Genomic DNA, 20,140 nt, shown 5'->3' with positions numbered 1-20,140 from the left:
ACACTTCTTTGTTATAGTAATCTAAAGATCTGTATACTTTTTGGTGATTATTCAAAATTTTTATTTTTGAGTTATTGAGTATTTTGTTAAACAGGGGAGTTTTTTTTTACATGCCACACCATATCTCAAAAATAATTTATGATTTTTGCTTAAAACTTTACACACTTCTTTGTTATGTAATCTAAAGATCTGTATACTTTTTGGTTTTGATTCAAATTTTTAAAAAAAAAACAGGGTTGGGGGTTTCACATGTTCCGTCGTGTCTAAAAAACAATATATGGTTATTGCTCAAAACTTTCTCAGAAACTATTTATGATTATTGCATAAAACTTCCACACAAGACGTCGGACGTATCATGCGCTCATGGCGCAGCTGTTTATTTTACATTAAATTTGGGTCTTCGTCGATACCATACTTATTCCCGACGTTCTGTATTAGAGGACGTTTCTGGCATTTCCTCTGCACTTCTTGTATTATTATTACTTCATCACGATGACAACAATAACAGTAGAGAGTATCATTAATTGATAAAACAAAACAACAATTCACTGAAGGCATGTTTACAAAATGTCAAAACAAGCCAAAGACCAAAAAGTGACAAGGACAGTTAGTCGCCTTTTATGGAGACAAAAGCTATGTTCATAAAAAGGCTTTGGGGTTTTCCAATAGAAATAATAGCAAGCTGAACTAACTTAAAAGATGATAATTAGAGACAAATCTCGTTTGTACTAGCCAAATTCTACAAATTTAAAGTTGTAAAAATCATATCATGAATGATGGTTATTACATTTTTTGGGTAATCAGTTACACCCCATGGTTCTATTATTTCCATAGGAAAACACCCGAGACGTCCCAAAAATGTATAGGTGCTCCTATCATTGGAGGAACATCAGGGCTCACACTACTTCAGAATTATAGGGAGAAGTGACTTCTCTTTTTGAAACTGATAGGGAGAAGTGGTGAGATTTAAAAGAGAAGTGCTCATTCGAGCGGTGTGCTACAATGTTTGGATTTTACTATAGTATAAAGGGTCATATGTAAATAATGTTCTTTTTATATTATTCAATTCATATCTGAGTATACAATTAAAGTAACATTTCAAATTAAAAGTTGTTTAAGTTTAACTAAGGTTTTGAGAAACTACAAACTAAATATTTATATCTAGCACTAAAAAAATTTTTTTTTTATTTTAAAAAATGTAAAGAAATTATAATATATCAATTACAATTTAATTCAAATCTATCTTGTGTATGAAATTCAGTGTTTCTCATAAAAAAAATATAAAAGTTATTAAGCTGGGCCATAATATAATTAATAGTCTCAGAGTTAAGCAACTTTGAAACAATCCATAAAAAATATAGGGAATTATATACACCAATCAATTAGATGTAACCAAAAGTCTCTTAATGCGTGTGGAATACGTAATTTTTCCCTTTGGGATCAATATTCTTCTGTCAGCTGTTCCATCTGTGCGTCCGTGTAATTATTGTAAAAGTACGGATTTCGGTCATAGCTGGTCCGGTTCATATCCGTAGTTTAGAAATCGGTCAGTGGCGGACGAATGCAAGAAAATTTACAAAAATAAACGATGTTTGACAAGTTATTTGGAAAGGAACATGACGTTTTTAATGCAATAAATGGATTGAACATTTACTGGAGGCAACTTTTATCACGTTTAAATGAAGTAACAAACTTATTTTGCCGCCGAAATTTAGGTTGATGTACGTTTTCGAGTAACAACCACCGGAACTTGCGGAAATGCACGAAGTAATAAAAAGTTGTATTTTTATCAAATAACCTGCTACACACTGCAAAGACAATGCTTCAACCTCTTTTCTTAAGATAATCAATCGTTTAGGTGTAAATTTCTTTAATTATCAATAAAAAATTGATGTTTCATCAACTTGGTAAAAATTGAAAATGTCCGATGACGGAAGCGACTGAAAGCGAGTATCGTCAAGAACAGGTCGACTTGTTTTCGCTTTTGGGGGTCGGGGAAAGCGAAGTGACGGTCGGGAAAGCGACTTCTTCGCCCAAGTCGCCTGGTAGCGTGAGCCCTGAACATTACACAATTGTGTACACACACATGGCGGCACGGAACACGATCGGAAATCCATTTGACAATATCTAAACGTATCGAAACGATGTGAAAAATATCGTGTGCCACGTGGGCGCTTACATAAGTCACTCTATGCACCATTTCTGGTCGATATGCGCTAAAAGCGCAGGGCGCACATCCTTCCCGATCACTTCACATCAAATAAGATGACACTTAAATTGACCCATTTTATACGATAAAAAAAATATCTTCTTTATGATCATGATAAAACATTAAAAATTCATTGTATTTGTGGAACGTTTAGTATTATGTGGTTAATTCAGATATTTTTCCCTCAGATGCCTCCCAAATCCATTAATCTTGCCAAAAGTGTCGTAAAATTTGTGATTTTATCAATTTTATACTGAAAAGCCTATCTGATGTATTTCCTGTTAGATGTATTGTTCCAAGGTGTGACATCCATATTCTCTGAACTAGTAGTACATGTGCATTTGTAAGTACATATTTTTGTTTTGGGTCCAGGTGAAGCTGGCCTGAGCATGCAGGATTTTCTTGTTGTGATCGAAACCTACAAAAAATGTATTGGTGGCCTAGCTTTGGCTGTTTTCTTTTCTTTGGTAACTTTGTTGTCCCTTTGGCTCATTCCCTGTTTCCATTCTCAATTTTATTTTATGATGTTGTTCTGTTAATTTCAGTTTTTATGGAACCAAAGATTCAAGTGCTGTAGTACTCATTATGGCACTCAAACCTGTCCTTAAACTCAAAGTTGATGAATTATTTTTACGATGGTTGAGTGAACCAGATACACAGAATAGTCTGAAAGAAAATCTTAGACAACTGACACATGGAGAAGCATTGACAACACCATTATCTCATTATTCATTGGCATCACCAAGGTCATCATCTGGTAAACAGTCACCAAGGTTACGGCCTACTTCACCACCATTTTCTCCACCAACCTCTAAGTTGCCAAGCCCTAGAAGTCCTCGCAGACCATTGTCAAACAAGAATAACCACAGGAATGGAGGCACTAAGGTTTGTCAAAATATTTATTTTAAAAAGAAAAAAAAAACAACTTGTACATTTATGCAAGTTATTACATACATACATGTACATAAATTTTGATAAAACAATGATTTACTTTGAAATGTGCTTAACAGTACATGTTCATACAATGTACATTGTAACAGAGACGTGCTTGTTCTTAATATTCTTGTGAAACAGAAGTTGTTCACCAATGTTTTTTTCTAGTCCTAGTTTTACCATTTTGTAAACGAAGTACAATTTGATCATTTCCAAGATTAGTGACAATTGAATACTTTTTCCCCAGACATTGAAGTTTTACAAAAAGAAATCTGTCTAAATTCGAAATTTTTTAAAAAAAGGCTTCTAAATGAATTAATTTTGATCCTGGAGATTGAAATTGAAAACTGGTGAAGATCAGATGTAAATATATTGCTGAGATGACAAGTATCATTGAAGTTTTGTCTTATCTTGTAAAGTGCATATCTTGTCAAGTTGTGTCTAATCTTTGTTTACAAGGATCTGACAACACTCAGTTATACTTTCTGTTCAGTTAATTATTACATCAGACAATGAAATTTCAGCATTCATATTTTTGAATGGGTGAATATAAAAATCCAACAAAACCAGATGATCCTGGAAGTTCTTTAAATCAAATTTAGAACAGATTGTTTTCATATCCTATAAGCAAAGCTTGGAAACAGGATCTGTATTTCCATCCGATTGGTACGGATACAGAACTTGAACATTTTGATTGAAATAAACAGTACCAGCAATGGCGGATCCAGAAGTTTTTGTAAAGGGGGGTCCACTGACTGACCTAAAGAGGGGAGGGGGCTGCTCTAGTCTTTCTTCAGCAGTAGTCATCTTGTTATTTGAGTCTTGTGTTGTAGGTTATATTTTGATCTAGTACCATGAGTACATATGCACATAATTTGAGTTTGTTTACTTCACCTGTACATTATATCTTTTATATAGAAAAGCTGAGAAAGAGCTCGAGGAGTGTGAGTGAGGGCATGCGTATTTGATAGTTTCAGAAAATTTATCTATTGCAATTTAAGATAGTCACTAAATCACACAAAATATTAGTAATTTTCTGTATTGTTTAGTTAAAAATAATCATTCAAGTTTGATTTTTCAGTAAAAAGATTATTATAATTTTTGATCTGAAAGGACAATGCCAATCTAGGAAATTTCAAAACTTTATCATGTTGATTCATTACAGAACTACCAAAAATATGTCAGTCTTTTCTATTTATTATTTTTTTTATCAACTCTGTCAAAATAAGATTTTATGAAAAAAAAATAGAAAGTAAGGGATAAGTAGTGTTCAGAGTTCACTTTTGTGGAACTTAACATTCTTTAAGTAGCCTTAAACTGCCAAAGCACCATTCCCATCTTTACATTTTGGGGGAAAAACTATATTAGATCCCACATGAGCAATACCAGATTATTACCCTTCCAGAGCACCTGATAACACTAACAGTCATCATATCATCCCCAGTTTTTGGTTGGGTTCGTGTTACTTAGTCTTTAGTTTTCTATGTACATGTTGTGTCTTGTGTGCTATTATTTGTCTGTTTGTCTTTTTCCTATTTATACACAATTCAATAAATTTGGGGTTTAACCTCTGTCTGTTTATCTTATCCATCCATCAGTCCGTTCATCCGTCTGTCTGTCCAATTAATGTTTTGTGTCACATTTTCTCAGGAACTACATATCAACTTCCTGTTTACCAAAATACTTGCATCATTTTACACATGATAGCCAAGTTAAAAATTACCGTCACATTTTTCTCAGGAACTACAATACAAGGATTTCTGAAATTTGGTTTTAGAGTTTATATAAGTCAGCTTTACGGTGTGATGCGTTTTCAGATTCATCACTCAACAACTTCCTGTTTATAGAAATATTTGGTCGGGGGTATCATCAGTGAGTGGTAGCTCACGCTTTCACTTGTTAGTCAAGGCGTTGTCAGTTTTCGATCTTTGAGTTGAATGTCCCTCTGGTATCACTCGCCCCTCTCTTTTGAGGTCTTCAGTTAATTGTGTAGTATCATATTGATCACATCTGATCAGCTTGAAGAACTTGTAATTATGAGTAGTTGTCTCCCTTTTCTTGTCAGCTGAAATAATTTAAACTTTTTGACAACCAATCAGGCTCTATTGTCACCACCCTGGATGGGGCAGAACTCTGAATTAAAGGCAAATGTATATAATGTGTATATATGATAAAACCAAGGCATCCATCATTCCATGTATAATGACTTGCATGAAGTATAAAGCACCATTTTAATCATTTTCACACAGCTTTTCACATATAATTTGCCCTTTACTGAAATATAAATTATATTTAAAGTGTAGCTGACTAATTCAATATTAATTAAATAACTTTATTTTTCTATATGAATACAAAGTAGTCCCTATTTAAAACAAAATGGTTCCCCACATTTAAATGATAAATATAGTATATATGGTATCTGTAAAACAGTATCATATGTGAGTGTGGAAGTTATTTTATAAAATTCAGTAAAAGTTGTGTATTGATATCTGATTCCCCAAGCTAAGACTGTAAAGTGTGTCATGTTTCCTGATTCCCCAAGCTAAGACTGTAAAGTGTGTCATGTTTCCTGATTCCCCAAGCTAAGACTGTAAAGTGTGTCATGTTTCCTGATTTGTGTGTCTATTTGTCCTTCCTTCCATACTGTATCAGATAAGATCTGTTTTGGTTTATGGCAAGTTACCATGGAATTGTGGTCAAATCATCTGAAAACTTAATTCACATTTTGTGAACTTTTAAATGTATCAGGAATTATAAGATTTCACTGTTAACTGAACATGGACACATGAAAGTATGAGTGGGGCATTTCAGTATGGTGTCCTATACACACATTCATGTTTTATATATACAAAGGGAGACAAAATTATTCATAACAGTCGAAATTTTCAAGTTAACTCATATTTTGACCATGTCTTGTTCTAGATTATGCTGAATACAATTAACCAAAGTTAGAATTTGAAAGGAGAACTTCTAACAACTGCTTGGAATACAATATTTGTAAAGGCATGCATGATTTGGTTTAATAGTTTTAACATGTATTATTGTGCTGTTTTGGTCTCAGTGTTGGTGTACAAGTAGGTTTGGCTGGGTCGAACCAATGATGGTGCTTGGGTTTTTCCAATTCCTTTACATATGATTGGCCTAAAGTATTTGGAGAATTAACTTAGCTGTATGTTTCAAGATATGTAGTAATGTGCAGATCGATGTTCTCTTATTTTGGAGCAGAAATGTGTATATTTAAAATGCATATGCTATATAATCAGAAGCATTATTATATTAAAAAAAAAATCATTTAACAATTAATACATGTGAAACAAATCAGATATTTGTGTAAAGTACATGTATAAGGACATTTATAAATATTACCTGTGAAAGAAGGTTCACACTAAATATTTACGCTTACATTCTATTGTTGAAAGTTACTCTGATTGAGAAAATAAAAACTTCCTTATATATACCCATTGTTCTGAAAAGGAAACTGTTATTTGAAGGGTGTTATTTAGTGTAACTGATACACAAAAACAACAATGTAAAACAAAGCTGGCTATATATATACCCTTCTAAAAAAATAAAGTATGGTGAAAAATATACTATGAAGCTACTCATGGTAAGTGTATTTTATTCTAACTTTTACTCGGCAAATTTATTTAACTCAAATTAGTATCATTATGTAATATTTCTATAAAAGGATCTGAATATAATGCACAAAATAGACAATTAACTTCATGGTCCTTTTTTGTCCACTAGTGGCCTAAAGCAGTGTGATGGTTTTTGTCACTTTGCATATTACCCAGTATGTGGCTTACGAGTTATTATACAACTATCTGCATTTTTAGTAATATGACACATAAACTCGTATAAAAATCTTTATTGCCTTTTATGTAAAGGCTATACAATCTTTTGCTATCAATTGGCAATCTTTGTTGTAAACATTTGGAATCTTTTTCAAAACCCCCTGAAATTAAAGGGATCTAATTAGGAAATATTTTCTTTAAGATGTTGGTTAAAAACAAGTACCAAATATGGCCAAAGAAAGTTGAAGTAATTGAAATATATTTGACCTTTGAACCCCTGAATCAGGTGAAACCAATAGAAACACTAAATGCGCCCTTTGAAGTTCTATTGAAGTGTATTAATTAAAATGCAAAACAGTGGGGAGCTTAGTACATTACATTGAAGCCTATTAAAGATGTTAAGAATATTCTCGAGTTCCTCTTAACCATGATAAAACTAAAATGGTTTATATGATGAAAATTTGTTTTTAAATTTTGCTATTGCTATAAGGAGATGTTGTTTGATTGTCCATGAGACAACTATACACTAAAGTCCAGTTAAATAACATGGTTTTTAGCAATTTTAGGTCATTGCTTGGCTCTCATCAGTGACCAAAGTCATTACTAGGTAGTCAGCTCTTGACTAATAAATCCAAGGAGATTTTAATCTGCCTCATTTATGATAAATAAAAAAACCAGACAGCAACCAATGAAAACAAGAGAATTACTTAAGACAGGCACATACAGAATGAGGCAGGGTAGAACATACTTATTGAGCGCTCAAACCTCTTCTAACTTTGGACTGTCTTGAATTAAGCACAACATTAGAATAAAATGTGAAAAGCAGTTTGAAATAGCTCAAGAGATAGCTATAGACACAAAGCACAATTAATTGATAGGTGAAAATATCTGTCGTCAGGGTTCATCTTGACCTTATTTACATGGATCATTGATAATCTGATACTTGTAGTAAAATCTTCATATTACAGACTTTCAACATAGATGTAATCCTAATTATAAAGCAGGGATTTAAAAGTGTGTAAAAGAATAAAAGTGTGTAAAAGAATGTCTCATTCAGTGTGTGCACTTTTGTCTTTCTTTGTCTTACATGTCTATGTATAGCTAGTGCTAAATTTTTGAATGTCCTGATGGATATTAACATTACATTGTATTATTGATGCATACTGCCATGTCCTGAATAAAGATGAATTGAGAGTATGGTCAAGGTCACTTTCTTATTTTCCATTTATACCCTATGTCTGACTAAGTCATGTCCTGATCTGAACTTTTGGATGTTTTATAAAATATTAATGCTACTTGGTATGATAATTGTCCATCATCAAAAGAGATGAGCCAAGCAAATGTTTTTCTCAAGGGACAGGGTCACAAACAGCAATATGTTTCTATAATACAAAGGCCTCTAGTCATGACATAATTCATGGTTACTGTAAGTGTAAAATAAATCATTTAAAATATACAAATATTAGGACTTGGTATTGTAATACTTCATGTATATATATATATGTAAGGAATATATAGATTTGAAGAACCAAGAATTGAACACAAGGTATTTAGACAATATTTACATATGCAGGATGCTGTCTTTATATGGCTTTAAATGTGTATTACTGGCTTACATAACATCCTTGATTTTGTCAGAATTTAAAGATAAAATAGTATTTACAAATACCAAACAAAAATAATTGAGATTAAATGCTTTATAATTTATTGAAGTTAATAATGATGATTATTCCAAATATTTAGAGTATCCTTTTCATCAGAAACCTGTCATATGTAAATATTTGAGGAATGCTGTTGAGGTCGTAAGTAAAATTTGACTTTTTCACCTGAAATTAAGATTTCCTTGAGGCAATATTTATTGACATGAATTTAGGTAAAATATGTGAAAAGTAAGTTAAATCGTGCAACTAAATAATGTTGATTAGGTTTCACTTGGCTAAGGATGGCAGTCACTGGCCTTGTTATATTCAAGTCACATGGAGTTTATTCACACAAGAAACATAAAGCAGGAACTGTGTAATTGGAATCAAAGCATTGTTCAAGCATAAAATGAAGTAATTTGTTATTTAATGTTTATTAGGACCTTTGCCCATTGTAAGAAATTCAAGTCTTTTCCTTGAAAAACAGCACAATACAAGCAACAAACACTAACTACCCATTTAAGAATACAAAGGACTATGGGTAATTTTATTGTTTGTACCCCAAATTGAAAATAAGGTCATTATTCAATTTTATAAATTATTGTTTATGATGTTTTTAACCAATTACAACGTTTTAGTGTACTCTTTTTGAAAAAATTACCAACAATGCATTGGATTCTGAAGGTGTTGTAATTAGACCTCAGATTATACAATAAATTTGGCAGAGATTGTTGCAGATGCACTCCCACAGAAAAATTATTTTAATTTTTAACATCTTTTATAATATACATCTTGGGTGGCTATAAAAGGCTTTTAATGTTATAATACACAGGAGTTCCTGAAATTCTGGCAGTTTTTATGCTCTTACTAAACTACACGAGACGCTTAACAAATTCAAAATTATAAATTTGATTTGATCAGTACCTGCTTTACCCTTTCCCTTTCAGGCATTTTAGACCTTTACTTATCGAAAAGACACATTACAGCACATTTATATGAATGATTTTTTCAGTTGTATTATCAATGCTAAAATATTGGTTTAGAATAAAGAATATGAAAGATGGTTTACTGTATGATACCTATATGTGTAACAAAAACATGTTTAATAATAATATTCAATGCTGGTATTCATCCATACATTTCATTTTTAAAAAGCTGAATATTCATAATTTGGAGGTGAAACTCAACTTTTTTATCAAGTCAGTTAAGCAAAAACTTTATAATAGTTTTATAAAATTTTGGAACACAAAAAGAACAGATACACAGAGTAGTAAATTAGATACCTATTTCAAACTTAAAACTTGTTTTTCGAAAGAAATGTATCTATCTTTAAACAATTTTCAATTGAGAAGTGCCATATGTAAAATTAGAATCAGTGCACATGATCTCAAAATAGAAAGAGACAGGTATAAAACATTATATATAGAAAGAAATCAAAGGCTTTGTAAGAAATGTACTCTAAATCTGGTTGAAGATGAACAACATTTTATAACTAGTTGTCCAGCATACAAAAATGATAGGGAGATATTTTTCAAGGAGATAAACTGTAAATTTGTCCTAATTTTATACATCTTTCAAATGAGGCAAAATTTGTTTGGTTATTTACTAATAGACCACTTTCGAGTTCATCCGTCACCGGCAAAAACTCGTCAATTATGCACGCCTTTATGACGTCATTTACCAGATAGAGGGGGTCGCCTGTATCCCTGCACTATTTACGTTCATCAAGCGTCTTAGTGATCGTCTTTGTGCAGGATAAACTAGAAATAATGGTTGCTCTGTAGGTACTTACTAACAATTCCCTAATGACAGCAGTGTTGATTGTCAATTTTGAGAATTCAATTTGCCGAATAATTCGTATAATATAGAATTATAGTTTTCCAACCACTCGCTCAACATTGGAAGGGAAGTGACGACGCCCCAAAACGCACAAATGACGGTGATAAAAGCGCGTATAATTGACGAGTTTTTTCCGGTGACGGATGAACTCGAAAGTGGTCTATTAAAATTTGTCTGTACTTAAATATTTAGTGAGCTATATTATTACATGTCTAGAATTTTGTTAGACGAAATGTTAATTAATGTATGTAATAACAATGATAATTGTAATGATTTTATGGTTCTGATCCTGCCTGGAACTAAATGTATTTGATTTTTATAGAATGAAGATAATAACACCTGTCTGAACTTTTTTTTTTAATGTTTCATTTTATTATATAAAAATGTTTTTCTGTTACAAATCATAATGTATTGTTCTATGTGTACATGTTATGCTGCCCATCAAGGGCCCTTGATTGGAATAATAAAATATTCTATTCTATTCTATTCTATTCTATCGAAAGGACACTATCAAGTTTAAATGAATACTGCATTTGCATCAATAGTCATACACATGCCATGTTGGGCTCAAATGAAAGATAATTGGTAAAATATTTCAAAACATTAAGTTTGAAGATAATTCGTCATTTTTTGGTCACATGGTATATTTTCAAAAGTCACGTGACTGTTGGAGAAAAAGTGTAAAAATACCAATCCTTGGGCAAGAAGTCGTGTAGAGACATATTGTTGAGCTAATAGGGTCAGGTTTTGGTGGAAACACAATGCCTCGAGTCTGTTGAAGACATATAAGTTATCATATTGGCATAAAAAGACGCATAACGTGCTATAGGCCTTGAAATATAGATGTCTGTAACATTCAAAATAACTGATTTTAGACGCTCTTTTTGTCCAATTTCAATATTGGACACTAGTTATTTGTCTAAATCGTAAATGGTAATTTGGGACACACATTCTTTTAAAAACATTTCTTAGGTTTTCCTTTTGAAATTGAAAGTAAAGTTAAGTTAAGCTACATTTATTATAGGAAATGACTTTTCCTACCCCAGTACTGAGATTTCAACACTCCATTTTAGCGCCTTGGGACAGTTCAGCATACCCCTGCGCCACTGGCATTGTAAAGAATTTATTGAAATTTAAGTACTTAAGTCTACTACTACTGAAGAAATTTTAAAAAAAATAATATAAAGATTCTCACCCACTTTGTTTTTATGTGAAATTATGTGTTCAGATGATAATTTTTTGTTGCCAGATGCATGATTTTTACGCAAATCTAGCAGGAATCCACTCTTTACAATGTCAGTTTCATTGAAATATACATGTTCTTTTATTCAAACAAAAGTGTGTTCATCTCTATCATACCGCAACACTTACGAAACCATGTTTTGTTACATCTATTTCAACTTTGCCAAAAAAATTCAGAATATTTTAGTGTTTTTTGTCTTTTTTCCCATAATTTCTTTAAGAAATGACTTCAGATTTTTAGCACATGTCAAGTTTGTGATTGCGCTGCTACCCTCAAAATAACATTTTCAACTAGTTTACAAGTTAGAACTATTAGTTTTATACTATTCTTCAAAAACTCACTGCAGTTATTGAAAAAAAAGTCATAAATCCTCTTAAAAGAGCAATTTTCTTTGCACTTATTTTTGAGACTATTCCTCAAAATTCGAAGAAAAATTAATGTTTTTTTACAGAAAAATTACACATCAGTAAGGGGCGACTTGACTATAAACTAATAATAATAGAAGTTTGATGCACATTACATCATATTACTGTTTATATGAGGATTAATTTCTTGAAATTGGCTTCACTGGTACCCTGTACAGGTATGGAAGGGAAAGGGTTAAAGTATAATCCTTTTACTGTAAATGTTCCAATATTCACATTTGTCTGTTCTATAACTCTGATCTCTAGATTGATAAAGATACAATGTATGTACATGTTAGTTGTAGGAGTATGTACATGAATGGCATATCAGAAGGATCAATATACAATAAATATCATACAGTTACTTTGTATTAATATAATGATTGTTTATTGAGGCATAAATGTTATTTGTTCCATTGATACAGGTATATATTTATGATCATTGATACAGGTATATATTTATGATCATATTTGTTGGTTACTTTTGTAATCATACTGTCATCAACTAGATTGTTAATTCATATTTGATTTTTTTTTTGTGCAAGGTGAGTACCCAGTATTCAGTCAATACTACAATAAAATAAACAGTACAAATTAGAATGGCTACATCAGGAATATTTGATGATACTTATACTGTTTGTATTGCCTCGCAAATAAGGTTCTGGGATGCTGAATAAGTGGGGGAAACTTCCACATTTTGAATCGCGGTTGTAGAAATTTTTCTTAAAGGGGTGGTGGCTGGGGTTGGGGAACATATGACTGCATAAGAGAGGGCCGAGCCAGTCATATGCTTCAGAGATTTTCTAAATAACGAACCAATTTTTCCCACAAAGAAGAGGGGAGGGAGATGATCCACCTCTGATTGTAGAAAGTAGAATTTTTGATACTTCATATCTTGTATAACAAATGCCTTATGTCGTAAAGTTTCACTGAAATTAAGTGCATCATGTAAGAACGATGGAATAAAAAACAATAGAGATTTATACCCTCCAGAAAAACCAGTGTTTCTTGGAATGGATAAGAAAAAGTCTGTATATTGTAATCCTAAACAAACTCAGTGAAGTGTCTCAATCTGATGAGATATTGGTGTGCCACTAAATGACCACACCAATACACTTTTTAAATGATTATCAGTAAATAATCTATACAACACTAAAAAAAATATAAGACATCTGAGAAGACAATACATTCATAATGATCCTAGATAGGTGTCATGAAAATGTTTTCCTCCTAATTGGGTTGTCATAATCTGTCACTCCATACGTACAATCTTTATCTTTGTCTCCTTAAAACTTCAAACAATAGCGGCATACCTTGTTCTCATAACAAATCTTCTGTATCTTACATAGATCTTATCATTTGTTTATAAACAACTTATTATTTTGTGTAGTAAAGAATAGTACTTTTAAATTGACTTTACATTGTATTACATTTGTACAATGCCACCAATTAAATGGACCATCTGGGGTAAGAGATACCTATCTTCTATTTAAGATTTGTGTAAACAGTAACATTTTTGTGATAGGGGTATTTGTTTAGCAGGTTTGACATATAATTGTAAGGTGAATGTGTAGAATTTCATTGGGATGAAAAAATGTTCAGGTGTATGGAAAGTAGGGAGAAAATTCTATAAACTTAGTATTCTGAGAATCTGAGTTGATTCAGATTTTCTCTGTCTGGATATATTTTGTGACTATTGGAAAAATATCTGGTTTTTCTGAATTGGATGTGATTATAGTATTTTAAAGTGATTGAAGTCTTTGCATTTAGAAAGGATAAGACATGTTTGCTAGGTGATTTTAAGGAGGTATTATTTATAGTCTACTCTTGTGACTGAGGTAAATGATTTCTTAAGATTCAGATGAAAATGTGGATGGTATGATTAAAGTGAATATTAAATTTGTTAAGTAATGAAATAAATTTATCAGTGAAACTCATAAAAGTAAAATCTACATACAATAGAATTAGATGAAAATTAAAATTCTAAATTTGTAATTTATCTCTGCCAAGTTCTTGTAAAGAAAAATTAGTAAAGGAATTTTGAAACTTGAATGAAATGAATTGTAATTAATAAAATTTTTGTGCTTTTATATCAAAAGTTGTTTAGAAATTGATTTTTAGAAATGATATGAAAACAATAATAAATTAAGGGTTATTGCATGTGCTTAAACAATTCAGAAGCAATAATTAATCCCACTTTGAATGTTTAGTTTTCCTTTTTTACCATTACTTAACTATAAAATCATCTTTTATTTCTTCGAATGGCGAGTTTGATTAAAAATCTATGAGTTTCCTATTCACAGGTCACACTATAAGTTTTATTGGATGAAATAAGCATTTTTATGACAACTAGATACAGGCTTTATTTGTCAGGATAGGGGGAACTTTAAGAAGATTATTGGTATGTGATCCCATATATTATGTAGGACAGATAAATTGTTTGTTTAGACATATGGTACAGTAGGTAAAATTAATTAGGTATTAACATGACTGTTTCAAATTGGTATAAGTGTTTTATTGTCAGATTTAAATAGCTTTTCAATGTAATTAACTACAAAGTTTGGTGTTAAGTAACTTTATTTTCATCACAAGTAAAGGTCAAGGGAGGAAGAAATCGGTAGAAAATGTCAGTTTTAAATTCAATTTTCACGAATAATCACCCAGGACATGATCAGATCAGGGTTTTATCATAAAAGTAACTGTAAACCTTAATAAAAGTTAAAACATTTTCCTTTATAAAAATGTAATACTTGTAAAGCTTGCAATGATATAAATGAAGATTTTGATGTTGATTGCATGAAGCTGAGCACACCTATAGATAATGTGATTTTATCTTTTACACACACTCAGGATGTGTAGGAGGAGGCATCAAATGATTGCCAAAAAACCTGCTGTTTCTACGTAGCTCTTATTTTACCAATATTCGTCTGATATTGACACATTTAAGCTAATTTGTGTTGGATCTACATTCAAATGTTTAATGATTTCTGGAGTTCTATGATCTGTGATTTTGGAATTCATAAAAAGTGAGAAATTTAATGGATTTTACAAAGTTTTGATGAATGAATTGCCACCTTTTAAGTGGAATCAGAGAAGTTCATTATTAATTTATTATTACCTTTTAGTTTAATGTGGATATTGGGCATCTTAATATTTTAAAAACATCCTTATAAATAAAATAAAATACTTTTTTAAATGAAAGATATTATTAGTTTAATGTTTGGTTTAGATTTAATGATATAGCGTTAACACTGTAATAAATCATTATATGTTTTTATAAAATCAATTCAGAGTTGCTTATTTTACTATGTCCTAAATTTTTCGAAATAATCAGCATCATAACTTATAAATTATGCTATAAATCTGTAAAATGTATTAAAATAATTAGAGATATTTATAGGTTCCAGTCTATAATGATTTATCACTCAAAATCATATGCGTAATTAAAATCATTTCGTGTGTTCAATTATGTGCAGGAAAATAAATTAGAATAAAATTATCCACTTTCCTTTTGTCTTAAATTTGCAGGTGAGGTTAATTATGTTAAGAAAATTGGAAATCATGATGTTTGTATCCATGACATATTTTGACCCATTCAAGTAATACAGGTGATATCCACATTTTTGTTTTACTATTGAACATGTTGAATGACATTCTGTGTGGGTATTAGGAAGACATAAACAAGGAATAAAAGGTACATTTTCTAAATATCAAACTGAACGGTTTTCCAAGTGGATTCTTTGTGGATATCTATTAATATTGACAAATAAACAAAAAAACTTTATGTTAAATTCAATAAGTTTTGATAGGGAAACAGACTAGTTGCATAATTTTAGGAGGAAAATAAAAGGAACTAGTGAAGAATGAAATAATTTATTGTAAAGATGTGTGAAGGATTTTTGTTTTTGATCAATTTCAAGTGTGGACAAAGGATAAGAATGAATCTGTTAACAACACCTTTGAGTGAATACATATTGTGTGTACTTTAGTCCCAAAAGTCAGTAGGAGAAGAGAACGGAAGCTATAATAATGTTTTTTTCTTTTGCAAAAGGAATTATAACAAGATAAGATTTATAATGATAATATTTTGTTAATCAAACGAAAACAAATTATAATGGGATTGAATTACTTTGGAGTGCTTTAACTTAGTGTTAAACATTTAAACAGGAAGACTTTATAGCTTGAGATTTAACCTAATAGAGTATTGAAAATGAAGGAAAATTCAGAACTTATGGCAGTCTCAATATTATCATTATGGAATAGCTGATATCTATGTTTGGAATTTAATTGGCATCTTTGTGTTCAATGGAAATTTTTAAGTTTTGAAGCGAGGAAGAAAACGTTGACATGCAGCAGAATCATGCTCCAGTGCAATATGTTTACTCTAAAGTCGCTATCTATCATAATTGTCGAATTGAATTGAAATGGAATCGTTCACTTCATCATTGTACAAGTTGTGAATTTAATACCTTGAAAAACTGTTCTTTCAACTGTGGTGCTATACATTATGGGAAATGTACTCCTGTCGTTGTGCCGTTCATACAGAGTTATCGTAGGAGGAAATCTGGGCAGGGAACCATACCTGTGGCTAAAGTTATACCCACCCGGTTAATAAAACCGGAACCAGAGGAAGAAATTATTAAACCTGATTTCGATGAAACAGATAACAAGGTAAAGTATTCAAAACAGTAAAGTTTGATGAGAAAAAAAACAGGGGGGGGGGGGGGTGTTAAATATTGTGAAGAGAAATGTCTGAACTTACATCAGTTTATGTAAAGTTTATTTGATGAGCCAGTTATCAAAGGACATGTCAAACTGTAAATTGTAAATGATGAAGTTATTGTCCAAAACAAATATAAAATTGTCTTCAGAAGCTTTATTTCTATCTACCTTCTGATAGGGAAAAGGGGGAGGGGGCAGAAATTGTGTCAGGACTTAATGTTGGTTTTTATTAATTTCCTGCTTGTATTTTGCAGAACATATTTACATTTCATTATTAGAAAAACATTTTATTGTGTGCATGGTTGCTGAAATACTCAGTACAAACATATTGATAATGCAAGGCAATAATTATTTGATAAGTACATTCACATGTGCTGTGCATTTCGTGATAATTTGTCAGATAGAAGATGGGGCATACATGCATCTTGTAGTTTGAGGATCTCAATTGGGGATATTGTTAATAGATTATTGTGTACCATTGTATAATTAAACAGAAATGCATAAATAAATGGTCAGTTAATTTTTTTTGAAATATAAGGAATCGAAAATAATTGTGTAGAGGTGTAAATTAATCTGTATGGTTAGGTAAATTACCTCTAGGCTCTAGTACACAACATTATGCTATTATTTGGTTACATCATCAGTCAGAAATATTGCAGGAATAATTTGATAGATTAAATAAAGTTTTAAAAAGTTAGAAATATTTTAGGAATAAGTTGATATAAGTTAAAGTTTAGAAATAAGGTTTCAATAACAGTGTGTATGAATTCTCTTTTAGTACTTATGTTCTATTTATGGGTTCAATCGATTGAGAAGATTTTTGTGAGGGTGTATTGAAAAATTGTTTGTATTTATTATGGATAAAATATATTTTCTGTGAAAGTTGTATGTACAGTTAATTTTGGCAAGTTATCCACAGGATAACAATTGATAACCATTTCATTAAAATGCATTCATGAGTGTCTTTTATTGTTTTTGGAGGTGTTGAAAGCTCTAGGTTATACATGTACCATTATTGGGTGGTCTTCATTATGGAAGGGTTGAATGGTTTTCCCCCATGTTAGGCCACATGTATAGTCTTCTTTCGGCCATTTGATGTCCATCTACATCAACAGTAGCCAGGTAGACTGTATACAATTTTATTACCTGTGAATATACAGGTTGGTCCATAGTTCAGGTGTCATCTTCATGGCCTTAGAGGACACACTAAAACATTTATACCTTTTCCTTCTCATAAAAATAATCAAAATTGTTGGGGGTCAAAAATTGATGCTATCTTGAAAAAAAATTGACTATTTTATTATTTTTGTATTAAAATGATAGTTTACAGCTGAGGAATGTCACCCTGATATAACTAAGGGATAATCAAAAAGTTTGACTAGATATGTCAGAGATATGTCCCTTGTACAAAATAGGTTAATATTGCAGTTCTAATAAATTTAAAGAATGTGGAGTAAACTCTCTTTTTTTATTGGATATTAAAATGTGTTAATTCTCTTTGAATTTAGCTTATGAAATATTCCAAATTTTGGGGATACTTAATTCTTATATTGAATGATTAAAAATGGGGATATTTAATTATTGTGATGAATATTCAGTTTGCTTTATTTGTTTGATCCCTTATAAAAGAGAGACCAAAGATATCAAAGGAATATTAAAAGTCGAAAACAAACTGACAATGCAATGGCAAAAAAACCCAACTCAAATAAACAATCAAAAGACAAACAAAATTAGACAAAACACAACAAAGAAGACTGAGCAACATAAACCCCATTTAAATCTGGTGTTGATATTCTGAAATTAAAGCAGATCCTGCTTCACATGTGGTACCTGACAAGTTTAATAGAGTATATAGTTCTTTCTCTATTATAGTCTGTAATTTCTTGGCTAACTCTAACTAGGGGCCCTTTTTTCAAAATTCTGGATCTCCACCTGATGATTTTAGGCTAGCATCACCATGGTCACTAATGTCTGCAATTTCCATAGGATAATGTTTGATAACTATTGAAGTAAGGCTAGCACATTAAGTTTGTGTTGTTTGTAGTTTACTTTCAAAAGTCATAACTGCTGTCATTTAGCATTTTAGAGATATAAGCCCTGATTGGTTTGTTTTAACAATTATTTGGCATAGAATTTTCACAGATTGTGTTTCTCCCTAAAGCAGTTGTAAAATTGACCTAATTTATCTACCCTAGGTACATATACATAAACTTAAAGATATATCAACATTTATCTCCTTAAGTGAATAATTATGACAGTAAATATGCATTTTTTCTTGGGGCACCTTTTTTACATTTTTGACCGAAATTTGGTAAAATTTATGATCTGAATTAGGTATGTGTATCTTAAACAAAGGTCTAATGTTTATTTAGTCCTAAATATTATGCCTAATAGTTTAGTATGTGTTACTTAATCATCTCAAGTTTTGAATTATATTGTTATAGATTGAATTTCATTAGGAAAAACATTTCATTTTTTAATTGCTATTAAAAGTTTTTTGAATTGATTAATTGTTTTATACTACAAACACGCTAACCCCCCACCAGTGTGACCAACATTAAACATTGTGCTTTATTTACTGATACAAGTCAGTTTTTTATTCAATGAACTGATATAAATTACAAATTTCTGTGTCCAACCTGGTACCTACTGGTACAAAGTTTGATGGCAGGATTAATATGTTATTTGAGTAACATGAACTTTAATGGACCAACTCTAAGAAACATAATCAGTAAAAGTGTCCACACTGACAAAGAAAATATTATCAAAAATTTTTGACAGACTTTAATGAATTGAGTCCCTTCCTATTTTTCTAGATCAATTCAAATTTATGTAAGTTAAGGATGAGGCAGTTTAAGATATTATGCAATAGTCTAGGGCCCGGGTCTAGGGATTATAAAGAAAATATTTCAGATTTTTCTCTTTAAAATGGAAATATACTTAGACAACCTTAGGCGCAAGAAAAATGGAAATATACCCACTCTCAGACAACCTTAGGCGAGCTCTTATGATCATTCTGTGAGAAGTTTATTGATATCTTAAGCAGTCAGGGGCATTACTTAAACAAGTAACATTTAAAATTACCTATACAAGTAATGTTGAAAACGAGGCTATTTTAAATATAACTTATATAAGTTACTTTTCTAAATATTATTTTTATAGGTGTCCAACTATACAGAATTTACTAGCTTTAACAAATTTTGGCAGTCATCTGGTTATTTTTCCCCTGAAATATGAAATATAATCTTTCTGAAACCCTAATTGCCTTTCTGACCCACTTATCTTTCATATCATATTTGGGACAAAGATGGCTCTCTTGGGACTTTTAAAATATCATTTTCCTCAACAATCTTGAA

General features: G+C 31.1%; 1 protein-coding gene across 7 annotated transcripts in view; it reads left to right on the top strand.

Annotated features, from left to right (window-relative positions):
* Positions 1-20,140, top strand: part of LOC143067323 (serine/threonine-protein phosphatase 2A regulatory subunit B'' subunit beta-like) — a 67,860-nt gene that overhangs the window by 6,641 nt on the left and 41,079 nt on the right. The window contains exons 1-2 of one of the 7 annotated variants that reach the window (XM_076240483.1): positions 14,204-15,088; positions 15,591-16,733. In XM_076240483.1, the coding sequence (XP_076096598.1) occupies positions 16,410-16,733 (324 nt within the window). In that variant the 5' untranslated portion in view covers positions 14,204-15,088; positions 15,591-16,409. Of the gene's footprint in view, positions 1-2,754; positions 3,095-14,203; positions 15,089-15,466; positions 16,734-20,140 lie in introns of those variants that run through there. The other 6 variants (XM_076240486.1, XM_076240488.1, XM_076240487.1 and 3 more) reach the window with 6 other exon arrangements.

The sequence above is a fragment of the Mytilus galloprovincialis genome, chromosome 3 (assembly GCF_965363235.1).
Source record: "Mytilus galloprovincialis chromosome 3, xbMytGall1.hap1.1, whole genome shotgun sequence".
NCBI classification, from domain to species: domain Eukaryota; kingdom Metazoa; phylum Mollusca; class Bivalvia; order Mytilida; family Mytilidae; genus Mytilus; species Mytilus galloprovincialis.
This window is presented reverse-complemented; position numbering and strand designations above follow the sequence as displayed.